Here is a 15,997-nt window from a genome sequence, read left to right on the forward strand (position 1 = left end):
GAACTGTTTGTTTTTTTCTCTCTCTGCCTGGGATCGTTCTTGATGTCCGTAGTCCTCTCTACGAGAACGTTTATCAATAGTTGTTGTCCATAATTAAAAATAAATAAACAAACCAATGCAAAAATATTTGGGGAACAAAGCAACAATTCAACAACTATAATGATAAGATATTTTTTAAAATGTGAGCTTTTATGTAGCGCAATACCTGCTCAAAGCGCTTTATAATAATAACAATAATGTTGATGATGATAATATAAATAAAAATTTGATGATAATGATGACGATGATGATATTATATTAGTATCTAAATCATAATCACCACAGTTATCATAATAATCATCACCATCACCAACCCCAACATACAAAACAGTACAGCAGTCCTTTTCCTTTAAAAAAAAGACAAACCAAAAAAACCCCCAAAAACAAAAAAAAAACAACAACAAAATATAACAAATGAAATTGCAAAATAATGACGAAATATTTCACCAAATTATATTTCATTCAATATAATTATAATCATTGCTCATGCCCATGTTAAAATCAAATTTCAAATAATTATCATCTTAATTTATAACGAGTCATTAGTTGCTCAAATATCATTCAATAATAATAATAATACACGCATAGTTTATTGACATTGCAATTGCACTCCCTCCCTAATGTCCTATACAGTACTATCAATTTACATTTACATGCTGGTTTTTCATTGACGCCAGATTGCAAGGACACTGTTCAAATAATTTACATGCTGGTTTTTTCATTTATACCAGATCGCAAGGACACTGTTCAGAATAATTTACATGCTGGCCTTCCTTTTATACCAAACTGCACTTGCACCAGCTTTAACTTTAATCTAACAGACATCTCACTCGGTATATTTGAAAACCCAAACAAAAATTTGGTAACATCTGTTTAACGATTATTCTTCATTCAATAGAAATACATAATTCAAATTGTTTTTGTTTTTTTATTTTATTTTAATATAAATAAAGTGATAGAATAATCTCCCCCCTTCTTCATTCTTTTGTTCCTACAAAATGAAAGAAAAATCAACTAAAAACAATAAAATAACCTCGGATTTAAAACATTAGACTGCATAAAATTGATTTGTTTTAATATATATATATATATATATATATATATATATATATATATATATATATATTATATATATATATATATATATATATATTTCATGGATTTATTCAATCTCCCCTTATAAATTTGAATAACTACACAATCATTAAAAAGAAAAGCAATCAAAAATGTTAAAAACCGAAACAAATAAATAAAAATACAAAGCAAACAAATACACACGCATGCACACACAAACAAACAAACACACACACATACACAAAACAATTACAACAAACAAAATCATTAACAAAACACATACCTTACAAAAAAAATTCTTTGGCAAAACTGCATTTTTTTTTTCTCTTCCATTATGGCTAATAATAATCTTGAAAGTAAAGATTGTATTATAGAAGAAAATAGCTTTGAATAAAACAACGAGTTTGACCTACTTACAACTCTTGAGAGTTTGAAATACATGATCAAATTAATCTCAAGGCGCACTCACTTCACATGCAAAAGGTACCAAGATTGATGTAAGGTGATGTTAAAATTATTTTCTGACCCCCCCCCCCCCCCTTCCTTGTCTACCCAACAGTAGCTGGGTCTTTTAGATCTGGCAGAAAGTACATTGCGATAGACTAGCATCCTATAAAAAGGCTAGCAAGCAATTGCTATTGCTCACGTTACAGCAACTGGGATAAACTCCTGCCCCATGGGCATAATGGCTGTGAAGGTTTACTTGACTGAATCAACCCTTCATGGTCTACAAAATTTGACAAGGGGCTGCTCAGATGTTGAGCACTCACCTCGCAAGCAAAGTGGTCATGTCGAGATTTTCAATGATTCCTACTATGTCCATCAAGCAGTGATTGGGTAGCTGGGTCTACTAGGTCTGGTGGAAAGTACTTTGCGACATAACCATATCCAGCATCCTATCCAAAGGGAAACAGGTAATTACTACTGTCCGTTAAAACGCCACAGAAACCAGGATAAAATCGGACTTCATGATGAGCATCATGGCTTTGAAGGACTTCTTGGCAATTTGACATGTTGAGTTTGACAGTCAAAACTTGTAAAAGAATAATAGTAGAAAAAATGCAATACTTTTGAGGTATTTCATTGCAATCAATGGGCATGATCTATATTAACTTTCCATGTGCTCGAGGTCATTGGTCACATTGCAAAGTGTGCTCAAATTGACCCACTTAGTGACAAGTGTTCACATCTTTTTAAATATCTAACATCACGATTGGTCATTTGATTCAACTTGACACATGGGTATGTTTATAACATTTGTAAACAAAGCAGCGTGTTAAGAAATATCCAATCGTTGGACAGCAACAAATCATGTGATTGATGACCTGGTTGGACGAAAACAGGATATAGATCGCTCCCATTGGTTTCAACAGTCGTGACGTCACTTCCCTCCTAATGACGCAAAGTAACTTAGCAACTGGTTCTAAACTATCGGAACAATGGCGGACACCCTTATGAAAAACTTCTGCGACGAGCATAAAAGTGTATCCAGCGGAGAAAAAACATTATAAATCAGATCATGTTTGACCTTTTATACATTCTGATCACATGACTGAAAAAGTTCTAGCCAGCATGAAGAATAAAAAGTACTGATAATTTTCTTTGTTTAGAACCAAGCTGCTCGTTGCTGGGTGGACGTGACATCAGACTATTGAATCCTATTGTGATTACTTGTTTCTTGTAATAACATGACTGATCTTCATTCAGTAATGAAAAGGAAAATTTTCAAATTTTACCTTCTCTGTTTTAAGTTAAAGCATGTTGAACTGCATGACTGTATGCTTGTAAAAGTTTTTAAAAAAATATCTCTGTTTGTTTTTAAGAGTTTTACGGCGCTTGGAACACATTAAGGTCATATCAGCGCCAGTAAAAGGGAAGAAAATGGGATAGTAACAATTTCTAGAAATACAATTAAAGCACCAAAGAAAAGGTAAGACAAAGGGGAATTTGTTCAAATAGGAAACCGATGTAGATTCCAAGAGCACACCATCAAAGTAGGTACCTACTTAGTTTGAGATCACCTAAAAGTCTCATCCAGACACAAGCACAGGTCCCCGCTAAGAGGAATACATTCAAATGTTTACAAATATGTTAAAAATAAAAAAGATAACAATGCATATGAGAGATGATTTACAAGGAAAAAAATATATCTCCCAAAACAATAACTTGATATATATTTGACTGTTTTCCTCCCAGCCGGGACTCCGGCCAGGGTCAGGACAAAACCAAGTAATCTCACTCCAAGACAACGACAGGAAACAATTGGAAAATGGGTATAGGGATATAGAAGACACAGCATGTACCAATGTACCTCCCTGCCCCATATGGGGGTCAGAAAAAAATATATATATATATACAGATGCTCTCCAGTTAAAGTTAAAAAAAGAACTGCTCAAAGAACAACCTACCTGCTGGTATCCAAGCTTCTGAGAAATATTGAGACCTTGTCAAATTCAGGATAGACTATCAGAAAAGTTCCATTATTTTTTCATTTTCTTTAAAATATAAGTAAGGGTATCAACTGTAAAACTCGATGTCTTCTTCTTCCTTTTGTATCAAAACTTCAGTAAATTGAAGACTAGTATGGCCATCGAGCGCCTGGTCATCAATCTGAATCTGACTGAGTCAGTTGGTTTATTGGAGGAAGAGGATTTGTCATAGAATGACAACAAAAAAGGTAGGTCCTTTATAAGGATGGTTTCACAGAAATAAATGAACCAATGAATAAAAGGTGACATAATCTAAAATGAGAAGCAAGGCTTGGAAGTGGAAGTCATATAGTTATAGCTGCTGCTTTATAATATGTTTTCAGATAGTGACAGTGCAGTAAGTCGAGCCGTGTTGAACAAAGTCAGCAACAGTTGTTGACGCCCCTTCATTGCAGGCATTTAAGTGCTGTTTTGATGCTCATTGTGAAACAGAAAAATACTGTTTGTAAAGCTAAATTCAGACACCTCTTTCACTATGTGGCATGCCCAGTTTTGAGAGACGTGAATTAAATACCTTCATGAATGCACTAGAGGAGATAAAAAAAAGGCTGTAAAAGCCTACATAAATCTGGACTTATATCATATCATATATCATATATCAGGCGGATAATTGCAAAACTGGCTCTGTGCATTGTGTGTGTTATTACAGTACAGAAGGCACTTTCGATTACCCCTATTAAGTGTGAATGAGTACTTGACTGGAGTCATTTTGATGGGTATTACGAAAATTCTTGAACAAAAAGGGTGCTTGCACTGAATGAAATGAAATGAATATTTGATTCCATGTAGCCTGCTAGAGGAATGCTTGAAGAATTGTAGTGTGCATTGACTGTGGTGAATTTGAGGAAATTTGATATATAAATGAGTTCAAGAGCACACTTGTCGTGAACACGGGAGCACACTTGTCGTGAACACGCTTGATACAAATTGATGGAAATCATGAATGAGTGTCCATGGCCCATTTATCTGCCTAGCTTATCTCCTTTTAGATAAAGTGACTGATATGAGGAACTACTGAAATTAAAAAACAAAACTATACTTCTTGCCTAGGGTTGTTGTTTACATTAGTGCTCTACTGTTTTTTATTTTGTTTTTAACGGTTTTATGGTACTTGCGACACATTTAGGTCATTTCAGTGCCAGTAAAAAGGAAGAAAATGGTGTAGTAAAAAAAAATTAATTTTTTACATTTACAATTGAAAGCACACGAGAAAAACTGAAATAGGGAACAAATGTAGATTCCAAGAGTATACTATCTGTAAGTATACTTATTAATTGATTGAGATTACCTAAAAGTCTCATCCGGGCACAAAGCACAGAATCCCACGAAGAGAAATACACCAAAACCATTATATTTATAGGTTCAAAATAAAAAAATATATCGGTATCTAAATAGCAGAAATGATTTACAAGGGAAAAAAAAAACCCATCCTCCTTAAACTATGACTATTCAATTGACTGTTTCCCTACCAGCCAAGGACTCCGGCCATGGACAGGACAAAGCAAGTAATCCCATTCCAAAACAAAGACAGAAAGCAACTCAGAAAACAGATAAAGGCGGATAGAAGACCCAGCAAGTGACCTCCTGACCATCATGGAAGGTCACAAGACCCACCCATTGCTCTACTGTATTTATTTCAAGCTGTACATGTTACCTAAACTGAAAAGCCTCTCCCTTCTAGTCTATTCTTTACCGTCTCAAACACAGTTACAAACATCCTCATCCAATGCATATTCATTTTAAATCTGTACTGGGGACCATCTGTGTTGTTGCTTGAGGAACTTTGACCTCGACCTTTGGCTCCAGGCGTTGCAGTTGATGTTGTATTTATGTTATTTCTCTCTGATTGGTTGTTACTATCGTCTGATAAGGATCTCGGTTGTCCACTTTGGTGTGAAGATGGTGCTTTTTGTTGTTGTTTATGTTGTTGTTGGTGATGATGTTGAGGGTGTTGCTGATACTCCAATGGTAAATCTTTCATGGGCAGTGGTCGTGGTGGAAGTTGTGGAAGAGGAGGAGGGGGTGTATTGATATTTTGATTGTGACTGTATGCTGTCGTCAATTTTTGTGTAGAATCAATGAATCTTGCTATCCTATCTTTGCTTGCATTGTGTTGATGCTGGGGAAACAAATATACCAAAAATAAAAAGTACTCGTTAACAAGTTGAGTTTATTTATCTCTAACATTTTGATTGTTGAACAATCTGTCCTAACCACATACACTAACAGTTGCAATTATCTTAATGGTTGGGGTTTCAACTTGTATGATTGAAGTTGAAGTTGAAATCAAATATAAGAGCCCCATTGTTCAGTTGGTTGAGCTCTCGTATCACAAGCAAAGTGGATCAAAATTGGTCCCGACACTATTAGTTTAGATTTCTTTTGACCACTCAGTCTACTCAGCAGTGATTGGGCAGCTGCTCAGCTGAGTCTTTTACATCCAGTTGAAAATACTTCACGATAGACTATGTGGCTATGTAGTCTAGTGGTATGACACATGCTTTATGAACGGAAGGTCCTGAGTTCGAGCCTCGCTTGACGCATAGTTGAGTCCTTGGAAAAGGCTCTTTATTCACATTCTCTCACCGTACTCAGGTGTCAAACGAGTACTTGGCCGTTAACAGCATTGTCTTTGTCGGAAAAAAAATTGTAATATCGCCTAACAGGCGTCATGTCCCGTCCTAAATGTTAAATGTTGCTGTGGACAGGGACCCTTTGTAAAGCGCTTTGAGCACGTTTAGTGGATATTGCGCTATATAAAAGCTCAATTAGATTAAATGAAATCAAGCAATTCAAATGTTTGTGGTTCAGATGATAAGTTTTACAGCCACTCAATACTAAAAAGTACTACTACCTACCTCTATACTTGAACTGTTGTAGTAGTGGTCAGTCCATATCAGTGTGAAGCTCCCCATTCTTTCACTTTCTCCTTTATCGACGTCTTCTTCCTCACGAATCCCTCCTCTACTTGTCTTGTCTGTCGTATCATTCTTACTTGTACCAACAACTACAGATCAATCGGGTAAAATAGATGATAAAATGATAAAATGTTAATTTTTTTTTTCTCTGCGTCTATCTGAGTAAAGTAATGTAATTATGTTTTAATTGTTTTTTTTTTTTTTTTTTTTGTTGTTGTTGTTGTTGGCTGAAGAAAGGTTTTGAGCCAAAAACGTTCCATGTTTGATATTTTGTTCTCTTTTGAGCTGTTATATTCATTTTTGCTTAGTTTTTTTTAACAGTACACAACTTCTAGCAGCTTAGTATCAACTTGACCTATATTTTATATAAGGGCATTTCTATTACTTACAGTATAACCTACTTTTTTTAGTGCCCTTTTGGTGGGAAAACTACATCTTTAATATATCCATCAATCCTTTGGGCCAACTCCTCATTCGCAATTAACGCAATTAGTTGCATAGAACACAAATGAAAATGGAGCAAATTTGACCGATTACTCATTCGTGTGAACACAAAATGAGCACATTGGGTTAACTCAATCCTAGAGATTTTTCCTACTTTTCAAAATTCGAGAAAATATTAAAAATGAGCATGTGCATAGATAGTTTCATTTTATTTAACTAGCATTAACATTAACATGTAAAAATGAAAATGAGCCTTCTGTTCTGAGGACAAGTGTTTTATCACAAGACCTCAAAGCTGCTCATGCTTTACTCAATAAAGGGAAGACCTGAAGAGTCAGCACCATTCATCTCTCCATGAAACAAACTGAAGTTTCTATTCATCTTCATCAAGAGACCCCACCAAAAGAATGCCTGCATTCCACAATGCCAGGAAATACTGTGCTTTCTCAAATCGCACCTTAAAAGAACATGGCAGAACTGCATCTAATATGTGCAGATGGAAACTTGGGGAGCAGTGATGCCTGCCAGAAGTGTCGGGCAGCCCCTGAGACCAGCGATTACATCATCCTCCACTGTCCAGTAACGAGACTTGCCGGCAGCTATGAAATTATTAATCATTGTGTCATTTAGCCAAATACTCATTTCCACTTGAGTTGAGGGTGGGGAGGGGGTGAAACACATGCAAAGGAAACACTTTTCAATGGCCTATGAGCGGTGGTTGAAAAATATTTTACTGTCTACTCATTATTCACCTGGCTTGACGTCATCAACTTCCTCCTCCATCTCATCTTCTTCCTCCTCATCGCATCGACAATGCAACTCTGAGAGTGACAATGTTTGTTGCTGAGCGTCTTCCTCCACATTGATAATAACCAAGAGGTCAGAGGTCAAAACAAGAACGACCTTGACCTCAGCTTCAAGAATGTCAAATGTCATGGCAGGGAAGGAGTAGAGGATGGGCGAGGGTAAGGATGTCAAAACCTTGCTGGAAGGAAGAAAAAAAGAGGAAAATAATTTGAACATTATTATTACCATTAGTATCATTATCATTATTATTACTATTATTATTATTATTATTATTATTATTATTATTATTATTATCATTATTATTATTATCATTATTATTAATATTATTACTACTATTATTATCATCATCATCATCATTATTTTAAATATTATTTGATATAGCAACAAATCCACGAATAAGCGCTTTACAATCATTTTCTGGTATCACACAAAATCAGTCATTTGAATACAAAATCTTCACAATGGTCACACAAAAGCATCATAATAAGCAGCATGAAAAAAATTTTAAGATGCCGTTTGAAGACTGACAGACTTTCACATCGTCAGGTTTGTTTTTTTTTTTTTTTTTGGCTCTGGGAGACGACGGTCATGAATTCACAACTAGTGGCAACAAAAGAATAGCATGAAAATTGACGATAAGGTCTCTAATTTGACAGATCAAATATAATATTGATTTGAATAATCTTTTCACAATTAAAATTTTAAAAAGTTAAAAAATCAATTAAAAAATATGAAACATTACATTGTAAACATGTTGGAAATGATATAAACTGTTGGAAACACAGGCAAAATCTGGTGCGAAAGCATTTATTATTAAGACTTTAAAAAATTTTTTTTAAAAATAAATAAATAACATTTCCTTCATTCATCCCACAGGTGAAATTTTTCTATTGGGTATATTCCAAGGGAAGACTGGAATAATCCGGGTGTCAGCTTCTAAAGACTGTTAAAAATTATTTCATGTTGGCAGGTCTGTGCCCTAGTCACATCAACAAATAACAATGTAAAATTGAATGTAAGCTTCAATTTAATATATGAAAACAGATAAAATGGACGTTTCGGGTTTCCCTTTTATCAACAAAACAGGATGAATGAAATGTCCATTTTATCTGTTTTCGTTTATCAAATTGAAGCTTACATTCAATTTCACATTGTTATTTAATTATTTCTTCAAGCTTTGAGCAGCAACATTTACATAGTTACATTAACACAGACATGCCAAATTGACAACTTCAAATTTAGTAGTTTTTATGTCAATTTTTAGTAATATGACAAGGAAATAGTAGTAGTAGTAGTAGTAGTAGTAGTAGTAGTAGTAGTAGTAGTAGTAGTAGTAGTAGTAGTAGTTTTTATTATTATCATCATTATTTAAGTAATACTGAGAATTAAAAATTCGTAATTTTCCATAAAATTTTGTAATTGGCCATGAAATTTGTCTAAAATTCGTAAAATTAAGAAAAATTCGTAAGATTCGGCAGGTATGTTAACAACATAAAGTGCTTTGAGCACATTTAGTGGATATTGCGCTATATAAGAGCTCAATTTATTTTTTTTAACACACCCTACGATACTTACACAGCATATTTGAATCCGCTACTCCAGATGACAGGTCCTCCTTGTTGCTGCAGCTGATTTTTACTGCTGGACAGAGATGGAGGAGGTGATAGTCGAGTTGGCATTTGACCCAAGCCAGTTCCTTGCAGAATACCTAGAGACAAGTGAAAAGCAAAACATTGTTAAATCATTTTCAATAGCACAACCCACCCTCCAAACCCCCCCCCCCCCCCCCCAAAAAAAAAAAACAAAACAAAAAAAAAAAAAAAAAAAAAATAAAAAAAACAAACATATAAACACCCCCCCCCCCCCCCCCCGCCCCAAAAAACCCAAAACAAACAAAACGAAAATCAAACAAAACATAAAGCACTTTAAAAAAAACTTTCAAAAGTTGACAGAATAAAAACCAAAAAACCAAAACAAAGCAAAATACCCCACCCCCTCAAAAAAAATCCAAACAAACAAAAACCAATATAAGATACTTTTGCCTTCTCATTAGACTTGTTAACTCTATTATAATATAAAGTATTTCAAGACACATTTCGGGCATAAAATCCTTCTTCGGCCAACAACAAAAAGAAAAAGATGGTAATGTGATATGTAGAGTCTGAGACGAAGACTATGGAAGTTTTGAGCCCAAAAGATTTCTGTTACTTATTTCACTTCCTTATTTATTCATTTAATCATTTTTTGAAGACGTTATATTTATTTTCACCCAGTACTTTATCTCAATTACCCCCCCCCCCCCCCCCCCGTGAAAAAAAAAACAAAAAAACTCCTCACCCCCCCCCCCCCCCCCAAAAAAAAAAAAAATAATAATTGAACTTTTATACTGTGCAATATCCACTGAAGAGCTTTACAAGGGGTCCCTAGCCAACAACAACACTTGACATGTAGGACAAAACTTGTTAGATGATATTACAATTTTTTTTCCAACAGAGATAACAATGTTAACAGCCAGGTACTCATTTTACACCTGAGTATGATGACAGAATGTGAATAAAGAGCCTTTTCCAAGGACTCAACTATGGAGATAAAGATAAAGGGAGTAAATCTGACTCATGAATGAACAACACAAAACAAATGACGTTCCGGCCCTTGGCCTTTTTCAAGTAAACACAGAATACATATATATTTATATTTATTTATATCAACTATGCACTGCTCAGGGCAGGACTCGAACCCAGGACATTCCGATCCAAAGTGGAGTGTCTTACCACTAGATCACAAGCAGCTTAGCATTTCATTTACCTTGTCCAGTCTGGGACACGAGTTCTGCAGCACCCCCAATGGGTTTGGTCAGCACCCCCACCAACCCTTTCCCTACACCGGTCACTATTCCAGAGGCGGTTGATGTTGCAGACGGTGCCCGCTGGTCATCGTCTGATTGGACCAGACATCTCAATGGCTGGTCTGCAAGTCCTGCTACCGCTCCTAAAAAATTGTTTTCAATGAAAAAAAGAGAAAAAATGGAAAAAAAGGTTACATAATATGTGTCAGTGCATGACGTAATCAGTCGGAAGGTGAACATTTTGGATTTGCATTATTTGCATTTTCTGAAAGAATATGCTCCCTAAAGCATTTTAATCTGTATTTGAAGTAAATCTGGTGATTTTTCATGAAGTTATGGTTAGATGTATGGGAAACCTATCCAAAAACTTTTCTCAAATTTCATACTTGTTAAAACTTGACTAGCTGTAAAAAATATTTAGAAGTGAAATTAAGCTTTGATTTTTCCCGATGATGTGCAGAAAGGGTTGATTTAATCATTTATGACAAGAACTCATTTTTGATAAAAATTGACCTTCTAACTAAACTTGGCAATATCTCAGTTGAAACCTTTTCACCATCCGACTTATTATGTCATTCACTGTAACATATAGAATATGACTAATATTAATATTAATTCAGAAAATTGAGTGGAGCAGACACTTATGTTGATAATAATAACAAGAGATGAATTGGGCAGTAGAGTGCTAGAGGACAATAGAGAATACAAAACTTGGTAGCAATGGGGGCTTGAACCACTCCAGGCGAAGTAGATGGCGTCGATTATAGAGCAACCATCTCCCAGCTAAACAGAGTTGTTGTCACAGTAAGGTCGTGGGTTCGAACCCCTATCGCCACAACTTTTTATTCTCTATTGTCTTTGGTACTTTTCTACTTACTTAATTACTTGATATGACTAATAGTATCAAATTCGTTTTATGTGGGAATGAGCCGATTGCTTCACATTCATGTTTGATGGTAACATATAAAATCTGAGTAACAAAAAAAATGCCTTCCAAGTTTAATCTTCCTGATTTTGATTATTCTGAATTTAAAATCAATATTTTTTTCTACATAGTTCATTTCAAAATAAAACCAGAATGTTGTGGTGGGTCACATATTCATCGAAAAAACTAACTTGAATCAATGAATTCATTTAAATCTTAGAATTACTACTGATGTCTTCAAGATTTTTCGAGAGGAAATCATACAATACAGGAGCTTTTAATTCAGAAAAGTGAGTGGAGCAGGCACTTATGTTGGTAACAACAAGATATGAAGTGAATAGAAAAGTGCCAGAAGACAATAGAGAATAAAAATTTTTCGCGGCGGTGGTGGGTTTGAACCTGCGACCTTATTGGTACGACAACTCCGCCTGGCAGGTGAGAGTGTGGCTCTACCGTGTGAGCTATCCACGAACACAAAAATATTCGTTTCAAACTCAAAGTCATTACTAGATCCCTCTCTCACCCACTTCTTGAGACCGCCGATTCGTTCGTACACCACCATCGCGAATAATTTTGACCAGCAGTTAAGCTTAAGCCAATATTCTCAACACAAACATATAACATAGAAACGATTGAGACATTGAGTATGCTCCGGTGTATGGGGTGAATTTTTAATTCAGAAAAGTGAGTGGAGCAGGCACTTATGTTGGTAACAACAAGATATGAAGTGAATAGAAAAGTGCCAGAAGACAATAGAGAATAAAAATTTTTCGCGGCGGTGGTGGGTTTGAACCTGCGACCTTATTGGTACGACAACTCCGCCTGGCAGGTGAGAGTGTGGCTCTACCGTGTGAGCTATCCACGAACACAAAAATATTCGTTTCAAACTCAAAGTCATTACTAGATCCCTCTCTCACCCACTTCTTGAGACCGCCGATTCGTTCGTACACCACCATCGCGAATAATTTTGACCAGCAGTTAAGCTTAAGCCAATATTCTCAACACAAACATATAACATAGAAACGATTGAGACATTGAGTATGCTCCGGTGTATGGGTGAATTTTTAATTCAGAAAAGTGAGTGGAGCAGGCACTTATGTTGGTAACAACAAGATATGAAGTGAATAGAAAAGTGCCAGAAGACAATAGAGAATAAAAATTTTTCACACGGTAGAGCCACACTCTCACCTGCCAGGCGGAGTTGTCGTACCAATAAGGTCGCAGGTTCAAACCCCACCACCGCCGCGAAAAATTTTTATTCTCTATTGTCTTCTGGCACTTTTCTATTCACTTCATATCTTGTTGTTACCAACATAAGTGCCTGCTCCACTCACTTTTCTGAATTAAAAATTCACCCCATACACCGGAGCATACTCAATGTCTCAATCGTTTCTATGTTATATGTTTGTGTTGAGAATATTGGCTTAAGCTTAACTGCTGGTCAAAATTATTCGCGATGGTGGTGTACGAACGAATCGGCGAATCGGCGGTCTCAAGAAGTGGGTGAGAGACGGATCTAGTAATGACTTTGAGTTTGAAACGAATATTTTTGTGTTCGTGGATAGCTCACACGGTAGAGCCACACTCTCACCTGCCAGGCGGAGTTGTCGTACCAATAAGGTCGCAGGTTCAAACCCCACCACCGCCGCGAAAAAAATTTTTATTCTCTATTGTCTTCTGGCACTTTTCTATTCACTTCATATCTTGTTGTTACCAACATAAGTGCCTGCTCCACTCACTTTTCTGAATTAAAAATTCACCCCATACACGGAGCATACTCAATGTCTCAATCGTTTCTATGTTATATGTTTGTGTTGAGAATATTGGCTTAAGCTTAACTGCTGGTCAAAATTATTCGCGATGGTGGTGTACGAACGAATCGGCGGTCTCAAGAAGTGGGTGAGAGAGGGATCTAGTAATGACTTTGAGTTTGAAACGAATATTTTTGTGTTCGTGGATAGCTCACACGGTAGAGCCACACTCTCACCTGCCAGGCGGAGTTGTCGTACCAATAAGGTCGCAGGTTCAAACCCCACCACCGCCGCGAAAAATTTTTATTCTCTATTGTCTTCTGGCACTTTTCTATTCACTTCATATCTTGTCAATACAGGAGCTTACGTCAATTGACACAAAATCAAAGAATGCTTATAATTAATACTTTTATCTTACAGATATTGAAAAGAAAAAAAAAAAAGGAAACTAAAATTGGTATTTTACATGTTTGTTTACAGACCAGCATGTCAAATGCAAATCAATCCCCATTTCTTATATTATACATAATAGCAGTACATCCAGCATCTTCATTTTTTTCCTCCTATACAATGTGCTTTACTCTTTATATATTTTTTTAAAATGGGCATTGATTAATAATGTTGTATCCACTGTAAAATTACTTTACTTTTCAACCTACCATATCTTAACGACGGATCTGCAATCAAATTATTGTTTTCTTGAACCATAATTATATATGTATAATTATTTTTTAGATGGAAGATACAAGATTTAAATTTTTTTATAATAATGTGTAGACCACGACATTATGAGGTTCGGTGGGAAATACAAAACATTTCATTTTTTTCCCCTTTGTTTGAAATTCTTAATGCATAACTATCATTATTATCATCACCACCATTATCATCTGCATCTATTTTATCATTATCATTACAGTTATTAAAATCACCACCATCGTCATTATCATCACAATCACTACCACTATCAAAATCAACATCATAGTCATTATCATCACCATCACTACCACTATCAAAATCAACATCATAGTCATTATCATCACAATCACTACCACTATCAAAATCAACATCATGGTCATTATCATCATCATCACTACCACTATCAAAATCAACGTCATAGCCATTATCATTACCATCACTACCACAATTAAAATCACCATCATAGTAATTATCATTACCATCACTACCACTATCAAAATCATTATCATGATCCTAATCATCATCATTGTCAAATTCTCACCCAGAAGACTCAGTCCAAACCCAGTCAGACCCTGGACAACTCCCTGGGAAATACCATTAGGACGATTCCGTCTGTTCTCCTCCTGCCTCTCCAGGTGATTCTCATCCAACGACAGTCGGTCCATGTTACGAGACATGCTGGATGCAAAGTTGGTCATAGATGTGATCATTCCAGCCGAGATGTTTCTCACAAAGCTCCCCATGCCTCTAGTGACGCCGCCTATGAAGGCTCCGGGCCCTCTGGTGAGGCCAGAGTACGGCATGGAGATGAGGTCAGAGACCCCAGCACTGATGCTTCTCACCAACCCCGTAGGATTGCCCAGGATCTCCAAGGAACCGACAACTATTCCTGAGGAGAGAGGATTAAAAAATGAAGAGATTGCATTGTTGTCTTGTGGTATAAGACTTGCCTTTTGACAACAAATAGCAAAAATGATGAGATTGCTTTGTTGTCTTGTGGTATGAGACTTGCCTTGTGCCAACAAATAGCAAAAGCTCTTTACCCAGATTTGAAAAGTATGTGGCCAGTGGTCTCTGTTGAAAAGCAATTCTAATAGTGCCTGACAGGCGTCATATCTTGTCCTCCATGTTCAGTACTCACAGCCGTTTAATGCTTTCAACTTAGTTCGACAGGTAAATTTATGTGCGGATGGAAACTTGGGGACAGTGATGCCTGCCAGAAATATCAGGCAGCTCCAGAGACCAGCGATCACATCGTCCTCCACTGTCCAGTTCCTAAACTTGCTGGTGAATATGAAACAGTTCTTGTCTATGATTGCAAAATAATCAAATTTCAATCATTCAGTGATCAAATTAAAATTCTGACATAAAGATAAAGAAAAAAGTAAATAATGATGCCTCACCTCAATCAAATTCAGATGTTCAAAATTGAACTTTACATAAAAAAAATGTGAAATGCTTGGGTGCCTGCATCTGGGGCTTAACAAATCTGGCAAGACTTGAAATTTCTTAACTCATTCAACCCTAACACTGACTACATCCGTAGTTTACCCATGTTACTTCTACCCCATGCCTATGTATTACATATTTCTGAGACAAATTATAGGCGTAGTATCAAAGCTAATGTTTTTAATTTTTACTTGTTAATGGTAATTGAATAAAACTATATACGCTCATTTTTAATACATTTTTTTCAGTTTTGAAAAGTAGCAAAAATCTCTAGGATTGAGTGAGTTAAGAAAAAACCTGCAAACTTATTTATTTTACAACAAAGCCGGAGTTATCCAAAAAAAAAACCACAAAAAACAAACAATACATTTACCTCCATCAAAAATGGAGCTCACAAGCGGGCCAAACTTTTAAAAAGCCTGCCAGACTTATAATGGGGTTTCTGAAAAGCCTGCCTACACGTGAAAGCCGGCAATCTGGCAGTCACTATTGGAAATGTGAAATGTGAGATCATGCATATTATTATTTTTTTCCTCCTCATAGAAGTATATGAAGTCAAT

At 35.9% G+C, this 15,997-nt stretch overlaps 1 protein-coding gene across 4 annotated transcripts in view; it reads right to left on the reverse strand.

Moving 5' to 3' along the window:
* Positions 1 to 3,596: 3,596 nt before the first annotated feature.
* The window catches only part of LOC144956694 (intermembrane lipid transfer protein VPS13B-like), a 90,522-nt gene continuing 78,121 nt past the window's right edge, over positions 3,597 to 15,997 (reverse strand). For all 4 annotated transcript variants that reach the window (XM_078887353.1, XM_078887350.1, XM_078887352.1 and 1 more), the window contains 6 exons: positions 14,530 to 14,877; positions 10,577 to 10,759; positions 9,347 to 9,479; positions 7,717 to 7,949; positions 6,461 to 6,609; positions 3,597 to 5,721 (listed from right to left, as the gene is read on the reverse strand). In XM_078887353.1, the coding sequence (XP_078743479.1) occupies positions 5,257 to 5,721; positions 6,461 to 6,609; positions 7,717 to 7,949; positions 9,347 to 9,479; positions 10,577 to 10,759; positions 14,530 to 14,877 (1,511 nt within the window). In that variant the 3' untranslated portion in view covers positions 3,597 to 5,256. The remainder of the gene's footprint in view (positions 5,722 to 6,460; positions 6,610 to 7,716; positions 7,950 to 9,346; positions 9,480 to 10,576; positions 10,760 to 14,529; positions 14,878 to 15,997) is intronic.

Source organism: Berghia stephanieae, chromosome 11, assembly GCF_034508935.2.
Source record: "Berghia stephanieae isolate SIO BIC M18660-M18661 chromosome 11, UCSD_Bste_1.3, whole genome shotgun sequence".
Taxonomy (NCBI): domain Eukaryota; kingdom Metazoa; phylum Mollusca; class Gastropoda; order Nudibranchia; family Aeolidiidae; genus Berghia; species Berghia stephanieae.